Source organism: Carcharodon carcharias, chromosome 19 (assembly GCF_017639515.1).
Source record: "Carcharodon carcharias isolate sCarCar2 chromosome 19, sCarCar2.pri, whole genome shotgun sequence".
Classification (NCBI taxonomy): Eukaryota; Metazoa; Chordata; class Chondrichthyes; order Lamniformes; family Lamnidae; genus Carcharodon; species Carcharodon carcharias.
Window position 1 is genome coordinate 60,550,658 of NC_054485.1, and position 20,041 is coordinate 60,570,698.

General features: G+C 46.6%; 1 protein-coding gene across 1 annotated transcript in view; it reads left to right on the forward strand.

The window, feature by feature from the left end:
* Positions 1 to 4,591: 4,591 nt before the first annotated feature.
* LOC121291822 (cornifelin homolog A-like) overlaps positions 4,592 to 20,041 on the forward strand; it is a 32,057-nt gene continuing 16,607 nt past the window's right edge. Inside the window, exons 1-3 of the mRNA XM_041213419.1 lie at positions 4,592 to 4,755; positions 6,486 to 6,622; positions 17,078 to 17,175. Of these exons, the coding sequence (XP_041069353.1) occupies positions 4,644 to 4,755; positions 6,486 to 6,622; positions 17,078 to 17,170 (342 nt within the window). The 5' untranslated portion in view covers positions 4,592 to 4,643 and the 3' untranslated portion in view covers positions 17,171 to 17,175. The remainder of the gene's footprint in view (positions 4,756 to 6,485; positions 6,623 to 17,077; positions 17,176 to 20,041) is intronic.

The following is a 20,041-nucleotide window of genomic DNA, read 5'->3' on the forward strand; positions in this document are numbered from 1 at the left end:
AGGGCGTGGAGGCAGAGCTTGGCAACCTCTAGGGAGGCAGGGACACCTTGATCCAACGGTCCTTCAGCTCAGCTGTCAAAGATCTGCTTCCACCTCATGCCAGGGCTGCCGCTTCCATCCTGGATGTCTGAAATGACTATTTCATTTGAACCTAAAGACCACTCAGTGCCTGTGCAATAAAGTTTAGAGCTCCTCGCATCCAGCATTACATACTGGCACGCTCTGCACCAGAAAAAAAATGTGAGGTGTATTCAGGCCATCAGAACCAAAGCAAATTTAATTTATTATTACATTGAAAGCATAATGACATACCCATTACTGGTGTTGATGTCCACACTAGCAACATATAAACCAAACATAAATTAAAAGAAAATCACCCGTGACCTGTCCCTCTTGTGCTCATGGTGCCTTTAACTTATGTTCGCAAGAACTGTGTCTTGGTGCCCCTGCCTCCCTGGCACCGTCATTGGAGGCAGCCTGCCGACTCTGCTGTCCTGTTGGCCTTGATGACCTTGGCGGATGTCCTCTGGCCAGTGGAGCCTGTGCTGACCCCGCCTGGGAGTGTGCGGCCAGTGCCGCAGCTGGCATCTCTCCAGTCATCGTAGCCTCATCAGATGCCACGGTCACTGGCTGAGGGGTGGAGGAGCTGCTGCCATGATCCAGAGTGCCCTGAGAGGAGCCTGCAGAGATGACAAGCAGCTTGTGTGCCAACATGAGGTCATTCTGAACCTCCCTGCTCGCCATTGATGGACGGGCACCAAGCTGGGATACTGGGTGCCCCATCCATCTCCCACACTGGCAATGACCACCTGAGGTCAGTACCTGTGTGAGGGCTTACAGGTCCGAGCACATCCCCAGGAGCCCCTGATTCCGTTCTTGGGGCTGCCTCTCCATGAGAGTCACCACTCTCTCAATGGAGGAGGCAGTGCGCTCGGCCATGAGAGTCAACACAGTATTCATGTTCCACATGTACTCCTCCACATGGAGACCGTGGCACACAGACCCTTATGGTTCTTTGCCAAATCCTTCCACACATCCCACTAATCATCCAGCATCTGCCGCCTAATGGACGACTCCAGAGGCTCATCATCAGCTTTCGACTCTGCGTTGTCCTAGTCTCCAGCAGTCCTCCTACTGTCATCGCCCTGGGCACTCTCTGCCTCCGTCTCCATCTCAAGCGAGTGTGAAGTGCCCTCACCAATGTGCCCCGACATTCTAATCACTGATCTGATGCCCACTAAGGTGCTGGTATCTGCGCTGGTGCCTGGTTCAGAGAGCGGGTATGATGCAGGTGCAAATGAAGCCTGGTGGTCTCCGGTATCAGGGGACTCTTTGGGGTCCAGACAGCGAGTGTGTGCTGGTGAATCTAAGGGAGAACAAGGACATGTCATTAGTTTAAGTCATTACACTGTCACTGTGCATGCCAGGCACCCTGGTGAGACAATGGAGATCTGCATCATGGTGCTCTTGTCTTCCAATGATTAATGGGGACTCCAGGTTTGAGGTTCCCATCAATGAAGAGACTGGACTAGAATGGTTGCACAATCCGAAAGTCTCATCTCTGCGCATTGGCACCCCCGACTGGTTGCACGGGGAGCATGCCAGCTCTTGAGCTCAAACCTGGTGAGTAGCAGCGGGCTGGGCAGGACCTCCACCGTTACGTAACCTGTATGATTGGTTATGGCTTGACTTCTGAAAGGACAGAGGAGCATTGATTAGTCCGCTCTCTACCTGCGGCGCCAATGCAGCCTGACCAACCCCACCTGAGGAACGCCTCGCAGGGCACACCTGAGTCGTGGCCCTCAAGCCACAAGGCACTCAGTCCAAGCAGCCAGGGCTCACCCCCTTGGCCAGCTCCAGCATCATCGACAGTTGGCACTCACACTTTAACACCCCTGAGGTCCATAGGGGGAAGGCCGGCTCGTAACACATCTTCACACTGACCCATACCAACACGGTGCTGACCCTTCCTGAATGCAGCAGGTAATTGAACCTCTTCCAGCACTGCACACATCTGCTCCACACCATGTCATGGCTGCTAGCCAATGCTGCCACCTCCTCCCATGCCCTCTTTGTGAGGTGCGGTGGCCTCTTCCTCCCATCTCTGGGAAAAGGTTAACCCTCCTGGCAGCCACCTCCTCCAGGAGGACTGCGAGGCACTCATCTGAAAAGCAGGGGGCTGAGTGTCCACCCGTCCTGCCCTCCCACCTCCCATGTCCATCCGCACTCCACTCCATGACCCGCATGGGCCCCAGTTATGCCTATCTCTTTATGGGGTATGTGGAACATTCCTTGTTCCAGTCCAACTCAGGCCCCCTCCTCTTTCTCCGGTACATCGATGATTACTTCGGTGCTGCTTCATGCTCTCATTTGGACCTGGAAAAATTTATTAATTTTGCTTCCAATTTCCACCCCTCCATCATTTTCACATGGTCCATCACTGACGCTTCCCTTCCCTTCCTTCACCTGTCTCAATTTCTGGTGATAGACTGTCCACCAATATTCATTACAAGCCTATCGACTCCCATAGCTACCTCGACTACAGCTCCTCACACCCCGCTTCCTGTAAGGACTCCATCACATTCCCTCAGTTCCTTCGCCTCCGTCACATCTGTTCCGATGATGCCACTTTCCAAAATAGTTCCTCTGACATGTCCTCCTTCTTCCTTAACCGTGGTTTTCCACCCATGGTGGTTGACAGGGCCCTCAACCGTGTCTGGCCCATCTCCCGCGCATCCGCTCTCACACCTTCCTCTCCCTCCCAGAACCTTGTCCTCACTTATGACCCCACCAGCCTCCGCATTCAAAAGATCATCCTCCACCATTTCCACCAACTTCAGCATGATGCCACCACCAAACACATCTTCCCTTCAGCCCCCTGCACCCCCCCGTCATCATTCCGTAGGGACCGTTCCCTCCGGGACACCCTGGGCCACTCCTCCATCACCCCCTACACCTCAATCCCCTCCCATGGCACCTTCCCATGAAATCGCAGAAGGTGCAACACCTGCCCCTTTACTTCCCCCCTCCTCACCGTCCAAGGGCCCAAATACTCCTTTCAACTGAAGCAGCATTTCACTTCCACTTCCCTCAATTTAGTCTACTGCATTCGTTGCTCCCAATGCATTTTCCTCTACATTGGAGAGACCAAATGCAGACTGGGTGACCGCTTTGCGGAACACCTTCGGTCTGTCCGCAAGCATGACCCAGACCTCCCTGTCGCTTGCCATTTCAACACTCTACCCTGCTCTCATGCCCACATGTCCATCCTTAGCCTGCTACAATGTTCCAGTGAAGCTCAATGCAAACTGGAGGAACAGCACCTCATCTTCCGATTAGGCACTTTACAGCCTTCTGAACTTAACATTGAGTTCAACTTCAGATCATGAACTCTCTACTCCATCCCCACCCTCTTTCTGACCTCCTTTTTTTCTAATAATTGATATATTTTTTAAAATATATTTTTCTTTTCCCACCTATTTCCATTATTATTTTAAAATTTATTTCCATCCATTGTTTTATCTCCACCTTTTAGCCTATTTCGATCCCTTCCCCCCACCCCACCCCCACTAGGGCTATCTGTACCTTGCTCGTCCTGCTTTCTACCCTTAATGTCACCTATTAGCACATCCCTTAGCTAATATCACCACCATCAACACCCCTTTGTCCTTCCGTCTACAACATCTTTGGCAATCTCCACCTATCACTAGCCCTCTATCCAGCTCTACCTGTCCCACCCCCCTCAAACAGCTTATATTTCACCTCATTTCTAATTTTCTTTAGTTCTGATGAAGAGTCATATGGACTTGAAACGTTAACTGTGTTCCTCTCTGCAGACCTGCTGAGATTTTCCAGCTATTTTTGTTTTTGTTTCAGATTTCCAGCATCCGCAGTATTTTGCTTTTAACACATTATGTAACTGTGATCGAACCAGTGACTTTTACTCCGTGTCCCTATTTATAAAATCCGTTAGAAATATTGACTGATGTTTTTCACAGGGTGAGCAGATTTCTCAGATCACTCTTGGGTTGGGTGATCTTACGGTTCTGACCCGTTTGTTGATGCCTCTGATTGGACGGAGCATTGGAACTCTCCTTGTTATTTGGTGCCATGGTATTGGACCAGCCTGAGCATCAATCAGCAACTACCCTGCACTAGCCCCCTCCAAAGACAGGGTTACACAACTACCCTGCACTAGCCCCCTCCACAGACAGGGTTACACAACTAACCTGCACTAGCCCCGTCCACAGACAGGGTTACACAACTACCCTGCACTAGCCCCCTCCAAAGACAGGGTTACACAACTAACCTGCACTAGCCCCGTCCACAGACAGGGTTACACAAACTTTAACAAATCATTTCCCTTTCGATCTCTGACTCTGGATTGCATTGCTATTTGACTGGTTCATTAACAATCTTTTGTATTGTTCACTTTGTCCTGCTTAATCAAATTTTGTAGTTTGAAAAGAACCTGAGACTCTGTGAATGTTTGTATTTTTACAGCTTGGAGTGTCCTGTGTTATCACCACTGTTAAGAGTCTGTTTCCCATCAGTGCTATTCACCCTGTGCTGATTTGTGTTATTTTTGCAGCCCAGCCATTGTCTCTGCTGTTTCCCACGGGTAACTCGAGGTCTCAGCAGTAATGAGTCTGACAGGTGTAATCACCCAGCAGCCCATTACTGAACGTAAACCACTGCTAGGATCGGGGACATGGAGCACGGGACTCTGCAGCCTGGCTGACAATGTACCTATCTGTAAGTATCATTAGCAAGGTGAGCCGAGGGCAAGGGCCAGGGTGAAGGCAGGAGGTCAGTGCAAGAGCTGGGGCAAGGGCAATGTTGAGGGGCAGAGTGGGGGTGGGGATCAGGGGGAGAGGTGGAGCAAAGGTGATAATAAGGGTCAGGCAAGGATCAAGGCAGATGTCAGGGTGGGGTCAAGGGTCAGGGAGGAGGTGAGTGCAAACGTTAGAACATAACGCCCAAACCTTCCAGTCTCTGGATTAACAAAGACTGGGCGTGTGACTGAGATGCATGTCCGGACCCTGTGGGAGTCCTGATGTGCTGACCAATGTGGGAATTGCTCAGGAGGTTTAAACTTCCGAAGGGCAATTCCACTGTTCCCTGGGACTCTGACTCTGAGTTAGAATCAGAGACTTCAGGCAAATCTAGTGTACTTACCTGGATAATTACCCACAAAAAGCTAGACAAAAAAAACCTAGTTGAACACCTGGGGAATACTCACTAACCACACCCTCCCCCCCCCTAAATTACTCACACTGACACCCCGCCACCTCCCCAACCACAACCAGAACCAACCACCCCCTCATCCACCCGACTACACCTTTTGACCCCTTGACTACCGCCCGGCCTGACCCTTCTATGCCCTCTGACCTCCCCGAATAAGCCTAGCCTGACCTGACTACACCCTCTGACCCCCCCAACTAACCCCCAGCCTGACACGACTAATGCCTCTGACCCCCCCCCCCAAATTAATTAACCCCCCCCGACTGCACCTTCTGACCACCCCCAGCCTGACTAATTTAATTTATTTTTATTCATTCATGGGGTGTGGGCTTCGCTGGCTGGGCCAGCATTTATTGCCCATCCCTAGTTGCCCTTGAGAAGGTGGCAAACCCCAGCCCAAATCAACTAGGCCCTCTGACTACCCACCTGGCCCAACCCAACTACATCCCAAAGTCTGGACTACCCACTGACCAGGCCCAACGTCCCCCCGCCCCAATCAACCAACTACCCTCCTGTCCCGACCCCATCTGATCATCCACCACACTCAACTACCATTGCACCCACCTGCCACCTCACCCACCTGCCCTGCTACCTCACCCACCTGCCACCTCACCCACCTGCCACCTCACCCACCTGCCCTGCTACCTCACCCACCTGCTACCTCACCCACCTGCCACCTCACCCACCTGCCACCTGCCACCTCACCCACCTGCTACCTCACCCACCTGCCACCTCACCCACCTGCCACCTCACCCACCTGCTACCTCACCCACCTGCTACCTCACCCACCTGCCACTTCACCCACCTGCTACCTCACCCACCTGCCACCTCACCCACCTGCTACCTCACCCACCTGCCACCTCACCCACCTGCCACCTCACCCACCTGCCACCTCACCCACCTGCTACCTCACCCACCTGCCACCTCACCCACCTGCTACCTCACCCACCTGCCACCTCACCCACCTGCTACCTCACCCACCTGCTACCTCACCCACCTGCCACTTCACCCACCTGCCACCTCACCCACCTGCTACCTCACCCACCTGCCACCTCACCCATTCACTCATTCAGCCACTCCCCCATTCACTAACATTCTCACTGGACATTTAAACTGATCATAGGGCAGCTAATGCCCTCTCCTTCCCCCTGACCGAGACATGTGGAGAGTGAGGATAAGGGAAAGTAAATAAAAAGCTTTTGGAATGATAGATACTGAATGAGGAATGTTTCTTCCCACAGGTATCCTCGGTACTTTCTGCCCCAGCATCCTGGGCTGTCATGTAGCCCATAGTTACGGAGAGAATTGCTGTTTGCCATTGGCCCCCGGGGCTCTCATTGCACTGAGAACCCACATGAGACTTTCCTATAACATTGAGGTATGTCCCACCCTCTTCCCCATCCGCCACCTTCTTCCCCATTCCCCACCCTCTTCCCCATCCCCTACCCTCTTCCCCATCCCCCACCTTCTTCCCCATCCTCCACTTTCTTCCTCATCTCCCACCTTCTTCTCCATCCTCCTTCCTCATCCCTACCCCTCACCCTCTTTCCTATCCTCTACCATCTTCCTCATCCTCCACCCAATCCACCTTCACTCACCCTCATCCCTCACCCTCTTCCCCATCCCCTACTTTCTCCCCCATTCATCACCCTCTTCCCCATCCTCCACCCTCTCCTCCATCCCCATCCTCTCCTCCATTTTCCACCCTCTCCCCAATCCCTCATTCTCTCCCCAATCCCTCACCCTCTCTCCCATCTTTCACCCTCTTTCCCATCCCCCATCCTCACCTCCATTTCCCTCCCTCTTCCCCGTCCACTACCCTTTTCCCCATCCCTCAACCTCTCCCCCATCCCGCACCTTCTCCCCCATCTGTCACCCTCTTCCCATCCCCCACCCTCTTCCCATCCCTCACCGCACACTCTCCCATTCATGAGGTCTCTTAAGTTATTTTTAAATCTCGGGACAAGTGCACTGCCCTTTCACCACTGGAGCTTGTGTTTGTGGTCAGACCCACTGACCGGTTCAGACCCACTGACCGACTCAGACTGATTAACCAGCTCAGACTGACTCAGACTGCCTGACCAGCTCAGACCCACTGACCAGCTCAGACCAACTGACTGACTCAGACCAACTGACTGACTGACCATCTCAGATCTACTGACCGGCTCAGACCAATTGACCGGCTCAGACCGATTGACTGGTTCAGACCGATTGACCAGCTCAGAGTAATTGACTTGCTCAAAACAATTGACTGGCTCAGATCCACTGCCCAAATGAACAGCACAGACCGACTAATCAACTCAGACTGACTGACCGGCTGGCTGACTACCAGCTCAGACCTACTGACCAGCTCAGGACAAGCTAACCAGCTCAGGGCACATTGAGCAACACAGGACATTCTATTCATGATCGGATTTCTCTCAGGATTAGATTAGACTGAGGAGTTGAGACCCTCTGAAAGGATGAACCAATATTTGCCAGATAACCTCTGACAATAGAATGCTTTGGGCCAGAGAAAGGCCTTTATAGCCAGGACCATCATCACACCCAGTACTTTAAACACACACCAAACACTGACCGTGCCTCCTTCACCAATCACTGAGTGTGCATCCTCCACCTATCACTGAGGGTGCATCCTCCACCAATCGCTAAGTGTGCCTCCTTCACCAATCACTGAGTGTGCCTCCTCCACCAATCACTGAGTGTGCCTCCTTCACCAATCATTGAGCGTACCTTCTCCACCAATCAGAGTGTGCCTTCTCCACTGATCACTAAGTACACCTTCTCCACCAATCACTGAGCACGTCTTGTCCACCAAACACTGTGTGCCTTCTCCATCAATCACTGACCATGTCTTCTCCACCAATCACTGAGGATGCCTTCACGTGGTAATAGACTCGTAGAACAGTCTAGAAAGAGCCCGCATGGGAGCAGCACCGTGCATGGCAGTAACTGGAATCTGTACATAGTTAAGGATTATCAATAAGTGGCTCATGTTTAAACATCCAAGCCTCAAGATCTCATCAACGAGACACTAAATGAACCAATAACACAGCATGGTGATCAGCCGTGGTATGAAAGGTGGCATTTGAACGATGAACCCAGGACAGAATCCTATGATATGAAAAACTAAAAGCAGCTGAAGCTCGACCTGAGATATATGAGCCTCAGAAGGAGCGAAGAAACAGTTGAAGAAGCTGTACTACAAACTTGGAAGTCAGGAATCCACCAGAGTGAGTCAAGGTTCATTGCAAGACCCTGAGGGATGCAGAGTGAAGGAACCTAGTCAGATCACAAGATGGGTGAGTAAAACTACAAAAAAGAAATTGCATTTACATTGTGGAATAGGTGGCAGTCCCAGGGACTCAGAAGGGTCACGATCGTGGGGATCTTGTCGAATCTGAAAAATTGTGGGGGGCTGACAGAGAGCGAGCCAACAGGCTATACACAGCCTGAGTGAAAAAAATGGCCACAGCCTTAAAAGGGCAACAACATTTAAAGCTGCAACTACTACAACAAAGGCCATAGACAAAAAGAATTAGTAGAGCCAGACCCGTTTTGGATAAGAAAATAGCTAAGCCAGTCCCAAGAGTCCTGGAGAAAAGAATTTTTAGTTTACATGAGAATTACAGGATTAAGTAAGAATAATTAAATAAGAAGTACAAGTTGACAAGTCTTTATTGCTGTTTGGTTCATTTGCAGTGAAATACTCCACAGCCAATCGTATAGGTCAATGCTCAACAGCATTTAGTGAGATATTAAAAGGCTTTGACAGATATGTTAAACTGCAAGTTGTGGAGAGCGCAGACTCTAGAAGAAGGTCTAGCACACCCCCAGTGAAGCACCATGGGCAACAAAAGATCCCAGAGAGAGGGCAACAGAAAACCCTAGAAAGAAGGAGCCTAAAGACCTCAAAGCAAGGGAGAAAATATTCAAGTAAACCACAAGATGGTTGCTGACCATGCAGTGCAATGAAATGCACAAGCCGAAGAGGTTAGTGCAGAAGAAAGAAATGGCTGAGAAGCGGCCGAAAAGATTAAAAACAGTTTTTAAAAAATAAAATACTGACACAATACCCAAACTGCAACAGCAAATGGAAGTGCAGAGTGAGCAGATGGCTATGAATGAAGGAAAACTATCTGAGGTAACTCAAAATAAGCAAAAGATAAATGAAGATGTTCTGTAGGAAAATGTTTGCATTAGGGCTGAACTAGAAGATTCTAAGTGCCAGGTTCAAGCTGAGTATATACCTTTGAAAATGCATGATAAACTGAAATCTTCAATGAACCAAGCTGTTCAAGATCTGAGCAAACAAATTTTGGAGATGACTCAAAGGTATCAGGAGGAAGTAACAACAACCTCAATTCAAAAGCTGGAAAATCAAAGTGGGAGTTTGGCAAACTCAACCACATGTGCAGCCAGGTGAAATAGCAGGCAGAAAAGGCATGCAAAGAAGTTGCGACCCTGAAAGACTCTTTGAAAAATTAATATGTAGCCATGGAAAGACATGAGGAACTAAAAAGGACATTGAATGTTACTTCAGAAAAAGCTGCGTTGGAACTATCAGTAGCAATGAAATGATGCAATGAAGCCCAGAATGAGTTGACAAGAGGTCAGCACTAAAATAAACAGTTGAAAGAATGCTTAACCATTCAGCAACATGAAGAAATGAAGACTGTCTTAAACAGCAGAATGGAAGAACAACAGAAGAAACTTGAGGAGACTTTGCTGAATTACAGGAAAACTCAACATGATGCAAGTGAGCTTTGCAAAAAAATGATGAGCTGAATGTAAAGATGTATAAACTTGAAAAATGATTTGGAAAATGAAACAGCAAACAGAAGTTTGGCTAAGAATGTGATTCAAATGGAAATGAAAGTTCTATTTGTGAAATGCCAACATCCAGCAAGCATGGCAAACACCAAGGATAAAGAAAATTCATGGGCTCTCTAGGAATGCACATTCCCTGCAGAAGGAATCGGACAAGCCCACAGTGTCTGGAAAAAGCAGATGGGTTGTTAATAAAGAGAAACACAACTTGAAGGAGCTCAAAAAGGGAATCAAATAGAGATAACCAAGTACCAGAAACATGGAGTACTACTACCATTCCTCCAAACTTGACAGACCAAGATGTGGAACATAAGAACTAGGAGCAGGAGTAGGCAATTCAGCCCCTCGAGCCTGCCCCGCCATTCATTATGATCATGGCTGATCTCATTTCAGCCTCAATTCCAATTTCCCGCCCTCTCCCCATAACCTTTCAGCCCATTACTAATTAAAAATCTGTCTATCACCTCCTTAAATTTATTCAGCGTCCCAGCATCCACTGCACTCTGAGGTCGTGAATTCCACAGATTCACGACCCTTTGAGAAAAGTAATTCCTCCTCATCTCTGATTTAAATCTACCACCGCTTAGCCTAAAACTATGGCCTCTCATTCTAGAACGCCCCAGAAGAGGAAACATCCGCTCCACGTCTACATTGTCAATCCCCTTTAGCATCTTATATACCTCAATTAGATCTCCTCTCTTCCTTCTAAACTCTAGCGAGTGCAGGCCTAAACTGCTCAACCTCTCCTCATTAGACAAGCCCCGCATCTCTGGAATCAATCTAGTGAACCTCCTCTGAACCGCCTCCAATGCAACTACATCCTTCCTCAAGTAAGGGGACCAAAACTGTGCACAGCACTCCAGGTGTGGTCTCACCATGCCTTGTCCAGTTGCATCAACACTTCCCTATTTTTATACTCTATTCCTTTAGCAATAAATGCCAAAATTCCATTTGCTTTCCTTGTTACCTGCTGTACCTACATACTAGCTTTCAGCGATTCATGCACAAGGACACCCAGATCCCTCTGCACTGAAGCATTCTGAAATTTCCCTCCATTTAAATAATAAGTCGCCTTTTTAATCTTCCGACCAAAATGGATAACCTTTCTCCACCAATCACTGCATGTACCTTCTCCACCAATCACTGTGTGTGCCTTCTCCACCAATCATTGAGTATGTCTTCTCCACCAATCCACTGTGTGTGCCTTATCCACCAATCATTGAGTACGTCTTCTCCACCAATTAGTGTGTGCCTTCTCCACCAATCACTGCATGTACCTTCTCCACCAATTACTGCGCGTGCCTTCTCCACCAATCACTGTGCGTGCCTTCTCCACCAATCACTGTGCGTGCCTTCTCCACCAATCACTGTGCGTGCCTTCTCCACCAATCACTGTGCATGCCTTCTCCACCAATCACTGTGCGTGCCTTCTCCACCAATCACTGTGCGCGCCTTCTCCACCAATCACTGTGTGTGTCCTCTTAACCAGTCTCCCAACAGTTGCAGTGTTTGGATTTAGTTCGAAACAAAAACAGAGACAAAGTTATCAGTCCGTGCGTCTCTCCTACAGAAGAGTCACAGGGGCTTGAAACATTAACTCTGTTTCTCTCCACAGATGCTGTCTGACCTGCTGAGTTTGTCCAGCATTTTTTGTTTTTGTTTCAGATTTCCAGCATCCGCAGTATTTTGCCCTTATTTGGATTTAGTTTAATTGACTTTGAAACATTGGTTTAAATTTGCCTCCCCACCCTTAGTGGAGTCTTTAGTGGAAGCTTCAGCTGTGTCACAGTGAGCCTATAGCCTTAGGCCAACTTCAGATTGGCTCATCATGTTATCGAACAAATCCATCAGCACAAAAGAAATCCATCTATCTGACCGATTAACTCCGACCCTCAGAACAGGCTGAATTTTCAACATCAGATTGTTAAAACTGTGGGTGTATTTATCACTATGTTTTGATTATTCATTCAACTGTCTCTGCGTGGAGACTGGGGCGTTCGGGTATATCAATCGTTAAATGTCTTAAACAGGTACAGGCAATTATCAAAAGACTAATGCAATGATGGGTCTTTATATCTTGAGGACTAGAATAAACGGGTGTAGTAGTCTTTTACAAAGTAGTAATAGTCATATACAAGGCCCTGGTTAGACCACACCTGGAGTTACTGGGAGCAGCTCTCGGCACCAAACCTTAGGAAGGATGGACTGACCTTGGAGGGAGTGCAGCATAGATTCATCACAATGATACCTGGACTCTAAGGGTTAAATTATGAGGAGAGATTACACAAATTATTGTTGTATTCCTTGGAATTTAGAAGCTTAAGGGTTATTTGATCAAATTTCTCAAGAAATTAAGGAAATATTATAGAGGGAAAATATTTATTTTGGCTGGGGAGTCTAGGACTATGGGTCATCCTGTAAAAGTTAGAGGCAGACCGTGCAGGAGTAAAATTAGGAAACACTTCAAGACATAAAGGCTGGCAGAATTTGGATGTCTCTTCCCCAAGTGACAATTGATGCCAGATGAATTGTTAATTTTAAATCTGAGTTGGATTCTTGTTAAGCAAAAATATTAAGGGAAATGGGGCAAAAGTGGGTTTATGGAGTTAGGTCTTAGATCAGCCATGATATCATTGAATAGTGGAACAGGCTTGAGGGGCTGAATGGCTTCCTGCTGGTCCTGAATTTCCCTATGGGTTTCAGACCCTGATGTTGGGATGAAATGTGAGTCTCTTGCCTGCACTTGCTGCCAATGGGGTTGGCTCGGCAATTTAACTGCAGGCCACCTGCAGCCCCACATCCAATTGAGGGCAGTGGACAGGGCTCCAAATGCTGCTGGCCCAATCAGAAGGAGGCTCAGCAGGAGAAGCAGTTGCTGCTCAGGCAGGTCAGAGACCTCGGGAGCCACGCCAGGTAAGTTTAAAAAAAATTAAATCACGGGGCTGAGTGTCAGCAGCAAACCCCTCTGGGGAGTGTGTTGGGGCTCGGGAGCTGCTTTGGGCGATTGAGCCTCCAGCTCTGATGACCTTGGGCTGCCCCTCGTGCTGCTTCCACTTAGCTTGCCACCTCCCCGTGTGGTGGACACTCTGCCATCAGCTAAAGGCCAACACCACTGTTAAATAGCCCTTAATTGGGCCTTTAATTATGCTAAACAGCTGACTACCTCCTTAGATAGTGCAGTATTGACTCCCTCATCAGGCAAGAATCTATCTAACTCAACCTGAAACATAATCAGTGACTCTGCCTCCGCTGCTCCCTGGGGAAGAGAATTCCACAAACTAATTACTTCTTGATTCATAATTGCTTCTGGGATGTTATTTGTATCCTCTATTGTGAAGACAGATACAAAATATCTGTTCAATTAATCTGCCATTTCCTTATTTTCTATTATAAATGTCCCATTCTCACTCTCTAGAGGACCAAAACTCACTTCACTTACTATTTCTATTTTTAAATACCTGTAGAAACTCTTACTGTCCATTTTTATCTTTCTAGCTAGATTTCTCTCAAATTCTAATTTATCCCTCCTTATTTTTTGTTTGTCATTCTTTGCTGCTCTTTATATTGTGCCAATCTTCTCACCTGCCACTCATGTTTGTGGAATTATACATTTTTTTTTCAATTTGATACTACCTTTAACTTCCTTAGTTGGTTATGGGTGATGTGTCCTTTTCGAGAGTCTTTCTCACTGGAATGTATGTTTGCCGAGTGTTATGAAATATCTCCTTAATTGTCTTGCACTGCATCTCTACTAACCTATTCCTTAACCTAATTCCCTAGTTCACTATTTTCAGCTCTGTCTTCATATCCTTAAATAGGTTTAAAGCACTAGTCTTAGACCCACTCTTCTCTCCCTCAAACTGAATGCAAAACTAAATCATGTTATGATTACTGCTGCCTAGGGGCTCATTTACTATGAACTCATTAATTAATCCTGACTCATTGCACATTATCAGGTCTAGTATAACCTGCTCTCTGGTTGGGTCTAGAATGTGCTTTTCTAAGGAACTATCCAGAAAACACTCCATGAACTCCTCTAACCTACATTTGCCAATCTGATTTGTCCAATCTATATTCAGATTAAAATTATCCATGATTATTGCTGTACCTTTCTCACAATCCCCTATTACTTTTTCCTGTATTCCCCCATCCTACACTGTTAGGGGGCTTATAAAACACTCCCACAAGTGACTTCCTAGCTTTACCATTTCTTATCTCTACACAAACTGATTCTACATCTTGATCTTTAAAACTAAGGTCATCTCTCACTATTCAACTAATGTCATCCTTAATTAACAGAGCTACCCCACCACCTTTTTCCTAGCTTCCTGTCCTTCTGAAATGTCACGTGCCCTTGAATATTCACATCCGAGCCTTGGTCACTTTGCAGCCATTCCTCTGTAAAGGCTATCAGGTCATACATATATATTTCTACATGAGCTGATGACTCCTCTGGTTTGTTACGCATGTCACACTTATTCAGAAAGAGAGCCTTAAATTCTGCCTTTTCACTATTTTTGCATCTGCCGGCCTTATCTGGTGGCACATGCTTAAGTTTGTATGCAGCGCACCTTCCTGCATTGCCCTTATTGTTACTATGTTCTCTTGTCTTTCCTCTCCCTTTAAATTATCACATTTTCCCTCAATTGAGCCCTTGCCCGCACTATTTAGTTTAAAGCCCTCCCTACTGCACTAGCTAGATGACTCAAAGAACACTGGCCTCAGCATGGTTTAGGTGAAGAACATCCCAACAGTACAGCTCCCACTTTCCCCAGTACTGGTGCCAATGCCCCGTGAATTGAAATACATTAATCGCACACTAGTCTTTGAGTCATGCATTTAAATCTTTAATCTTATTTACCTTACTCCAATTTGATCATGGCTCTGCTTTTTAATTCAGCACCTAGATGCTCATGCTTCCTAAGCAGAACCTCTTTCCTAGTCTTACCTATGTCATTGTTACCTACGTGGATTCTACTCCCTCCCACTGCAAGTTCCTTTCCAGCCCACAGCACATGTCCAGAACCTTGGCACCAGGTAGACAACACAGCCTTCTGGGCTCTCTCTCTTGGTTGCAGAGCAGTGTGTCAATCCGCTGACTACACTGTCCCCAAATACCACTACATTCCTATTAACTCCCTTGCTAGAATGTCTTCCTGTACCATCGTGCCATTGTCAGTTCATTCATCCGTCCTGCAGTCTCTACTCTCGTCCATAGAAATTGCAAGAACCTTGAACTTGTTGGACAATTACAAAGCCTTCTACCTTCTTAGTGTCCATGACCACTTCTATCTAGAAGGACAAGGACAGCAGATAGATGAGAACATCACCACCTGGAAGCTCCCCTCCAATTCACTCACCATCCTGACTTGGAAATATATCGCCGTTCCTTCACTGCTGCTGGGTCAAAATCCTAGAGCTCCCTCCCTAACAGCACTCTGGGTTTACCTACGGCACATGGACAGCAGCGGTTCAAGAAGGCAGCTCACCACCACCTTCTTAAGGGCAATTTAGAGATGGGAAATAAATGCTGGTCTAGCCAATGATGCCCACATCCCATGAACAAATAAAAAAAACCTGCCTGATTTGCAGACACACCCTCCTGTCCCTGACCAAAGCAGAAGACCCTTTCCTAAGGGGTGTGACTGCCTTCCGGAACAAAGTGTTCAGGAAACTTTTCCTCCTCCCCGATGCATCACATTTTCTGCAGCTCGGCCTCCAGCTCAGTCGAAGCTCCTCAAGCTACTGATACTTACTGCCCACCTGCTTCCCCTGGATCACCCCAGGGTCCAGGAAACCCCACATTCTGCAGTTGCAACACATCACCTGCCCTGCCATCTTTATTGTACTTTAATTAACTAATTAATTGTATTACTAATTAAATGTTGATTAATGCTCCTATTCCTGCCTGTGATTATGTTATTATTTCAATTAACGTTCTACTTACCCTGATTGAAATTTCCTGTTAAGGTTTAAAAGCCTTCTCTTCTCTAAGGAGAACTGTACTAACTTCTCCGGTCTATCCACGTAACTGAATTGCTTCATCCCTGGGACAATTCTCATGAATCTTTGCTACATCCTCCACATGTCTTCACATCCTCCCTAAAATGTGATGCCCAGAGCTGGACTTAATACTCCCAGTTGAGGCTGGACTAGTGTTTTAAACAAGTTCAATATAAACTCCTTGCTCTTGTACTCTATGCCCTTATTAATCAAACCCAGGTTACTGTCTGCTTTCTGAATCACTCTCTGAATCTGCCCTGCAACCCTCAATGACTCCCTTGATGCTTTATGACTCACTCAACTCCCAAAGTCTCTCACTCTCCTGTTTCACTGTTCCTTGCTGGTGTAGCTCTCCACTAACTCAGGTTTTGAGGAAATTGAGGATATTTTTAGGAGGTTGAGGATGTTTTGAGGAGTTTGGCCATTGAGGTTGGAGCTTTGAAGGAAATGGACTTGTTTGACCCTGGTGTCCATCACCTGTTGTTGAAAGGTTTTGTGCTTTATAGATCTGTCCTCTGCCAAAATTAGGAAAATGAAGAGGGTTTGAGTAAAACATGAATGACTAGCAGCCAAATCCACTTCATGCAAAGCTGTTGTAGCTGAGGCTATCTAGTCACTGTAATATCTTAATTCAGTCAGGCTATTTAAGCTAATGACTTAAAGGCATTTTAAGTGCCTTGAAGGATGACTCGCTGGTTTGTGGTGAGTTAGTGGGAAGGGGAATGGGCCAATTAGCCAGCGTTCCTGTTCCAAATTACACTGCAGTGATCCAGTGATCTCTGCTGGACAGTGTGTGTTTGCACAACAGGTGAAAACAGGATTGGACCTGGCTGTGATTCCTTCCCTGGATGAAAAGCCACTGGTACTAACTCTCCAAGCAGACAGGCGAAGAATTGCCCGTGGGTGAGATGTTGGTGAATTTGGAATATCCTGCACACTTTCTGGGAAATGTACATTTAGAAGGAAGGATTATTTATAATGTCTATTCTCTGTGTTACAGGGAACAATTTGCAATGATGCCTTGATGATGCTGTTCTGTGGTCCATGTGAACTCTGTCGAATGGCTCGTGAGTTGCGTAACCACAATGGGTAGCACTGGTAAGAGAAACAGCCACCTCCTTTTTCATTAAAACTCTTGCTTCTCTCTTACCACGTCACTGGATGTACTCTGGTTAGGTGAAGGTTCCATCAGTGCTAACTGAACCTGTGAAACTTTCCTAAGAACCTGCTCTTCCTGAGGCACCAAGTGTCAACACACTGTCCACGTTTATTGGCATCATAGCAAACACCATCCTGCCTCAGCTGATTCTTCATATCAAAGAGTCATAGAGCAGAATAGGAGACCATTCAGCCTATTGTGCCTGTGTCGAGCTGTCTGTTGTCCCCCTCTTTCACCCTAGTCCTTTTGGTATTTATCCAATTCATTTTTGCAAGTTTACAGAATCACGGAATTGTTACTGTGCAGAGGAGACCATTTGGCCCATCGTGTCTGTACCAGCTCTCCAAATGAGCAATTCACCTAGTGCCATTCCCCCATCTGCTCCCTGTAACCCTGAACATCCTTCCTTTTCAGATAATAGTCTAATTCCCTATTGAACGCTTCAGTTGAATCTGTCTCCACCACACTCTCAGGCAATGCATTCCAGATTTTAACAACCCGCTGCATAAACAAAAGTTTCTCCTCATGGCACTTTTTTGCTTTGTTTATTTATTACGGACAGGAAAGGAATTAATTTAAACAGCCCTGATTTCTCCACTCACTACCTGTCTGTAAACAGAAAGGTGTTTTTGATTTTTGATTTCTCCCTTTATAAGCATTGGGGTGTTTTCTCCAACCCTTCAGTTTGAAGTGATCTAATCCTCTATTAATAACCTAACAGCAAACTCAAGATAAGGTAAAATAAGACGGTTGGTTTATTTTACACACACATAAAATGCTGGAAGGGGCTTCACATCTGTCCCTTTTTGCACTCAGCCAATAACAGAGGGATAAGGGAAAGAAAGGGGTACAGGGCAAGACCATGATAAAAATAAGAGTTATGGTTTCACCTGAGTCCAGAGTCCAGAATCAGAAGTCCAGTGGGGTATTCTTTCAGAAGTTGGCAGGCTGAAACTGTTACAGGGTGATCCGACTTTCCAGAAGTGAGGGCTTCCACAGTGGAAGAAGGCACGTAGAAATGAATGAGTCTCATAGCCACAGATACAGGAGTTCCGATGTTCCAGTAGCTCACAGTGTAGATGAGGGTTGGGCAATGTACCTGCACAGATCGCTTTCTGCTGCTACCTGTTAGGTGGTAAAATGGTGGACTACCTGGGTTCAGTTCCACAGATTCAGCAACATTAGTTGGTTGTGGGGGCTTTGGGGTGGGGGTTGGGGTTGGGGGGGGGGGTGTTCATGTGACATACCTCCCATTCTCCTCCTGGGTTTTGTACAAAGGATGTATTTCCCTAGGTTGGGAATCTTGAGAAGTTGACTGGAGGAGTCAGGGTCTCCTTTTGTCCTTGCAGTCAAACTGTCTCTGTGGTCCAGAGCTCTGCCTTAGAAATGTAAAGGATGTTGCTGCATTTCTTTAAAGGTAACAAGGCCCCTGCTGGTTTCTGAAGGTTAGAAATTCCTCTGGTGTGGAGTCATGGCTAGTCAGGCATGTCAGGGTAAAACCTTTGTGTTATGCCAGGCAGATGGTAAATGCCAATTTTCCCAAATCCCAGAGGAAAACTTGAAGCAGCTGCCAGTTATTTGCAATTTATACTTATTTTGAGATGCTGGCTTTGAATTCAGTAAAAAGAAGACCAGCGAGTCTTATAGATTTCTTACAAAACTAAATTAAACCTTTATTAATAGAAGAAATCATTTGAAGCACATAAGTAATTCTACAAATTACTAATATGATAACTTACAAATCCCCGAATTAATCTAAACCCCAGTTATACCTCCAATAAGGCAACAGTGAGACACATAAATTATAGAAGAACCAAGCAAAATAACACACAATACCCGAAATTCAAGGTGAGTTTTTCTCAGCTTCAGTTCTTCTCTACAGCAGCTTGAGGCTTAGATACTGGAGGCTTTTCACACTTATGTTAGATTTAGAATGCCATCGCTTACACACAGCCTTCTCTCCTTTATAAGTATTTTCCCCTTTAAATGCAAATTCCCATTGTTTCACTATGTCTTTGAACTTCTACGTCTCTAACAATAAAAATCTATCAAAGTATCAATTTTATCAGTAACCGTTGGGAAAAATAAACACACTGTTTCTTAATTTCTCCTGGCGAGGTGTAACAATTCACCCCCTCTTTCAAATTCAAGCTAGTCTGGTTTATTTAAAAATGCAAATATTCCCTTTACACCTTACATTGTAGAACCTCCTCCATGTTTACCTACTTAACATTTTAAACCTAGCTGATCTTCTGATAGATCAAAACCTTCAAATCAGCTGCCTTTTTTTTAATTCATTCATTATTGGGATGTAGGAGTCACTGGCTGGACCAGCATTTATTGCCCATCTCTAATTGCCCTTGGGAAGGTGGTGGTGAGCTGCCTTTTTGAATCGCTGCAGTCCATGTAGTGTAGGGACACCCACCGTGCTGTTAGGGAGGGAGTTCCAGGATTTTCACCCAGCGACAGTGAAGGGACAGCAATATATTTCCAAGTCAGGAAGGTGAGTGGCTTGGAGGGTACTTCCAGTTGGTGGTGTTATCATGTGCCTGATGCCCTTGTCCATCTAGATGTTAGTTGTCATGGGATTGGAAGGTGCTGTCTAAGGAGCCTTGGATCTTGTAGATGGTACACACTGCTGCCACCTTGTGTTGGTAGTGGAGGGAATGAATGTTTGTAGATGTGGTGCCAATCAAACGGGCTGCTTTGTCCTGGATGGTGTCGAGCTTCTTGAGCATTGTGGGAGCTGCACTCATCCAGGCAAGTGGAGAGTATTCCATCACACTCCTGATTTGTGCCTTGTAG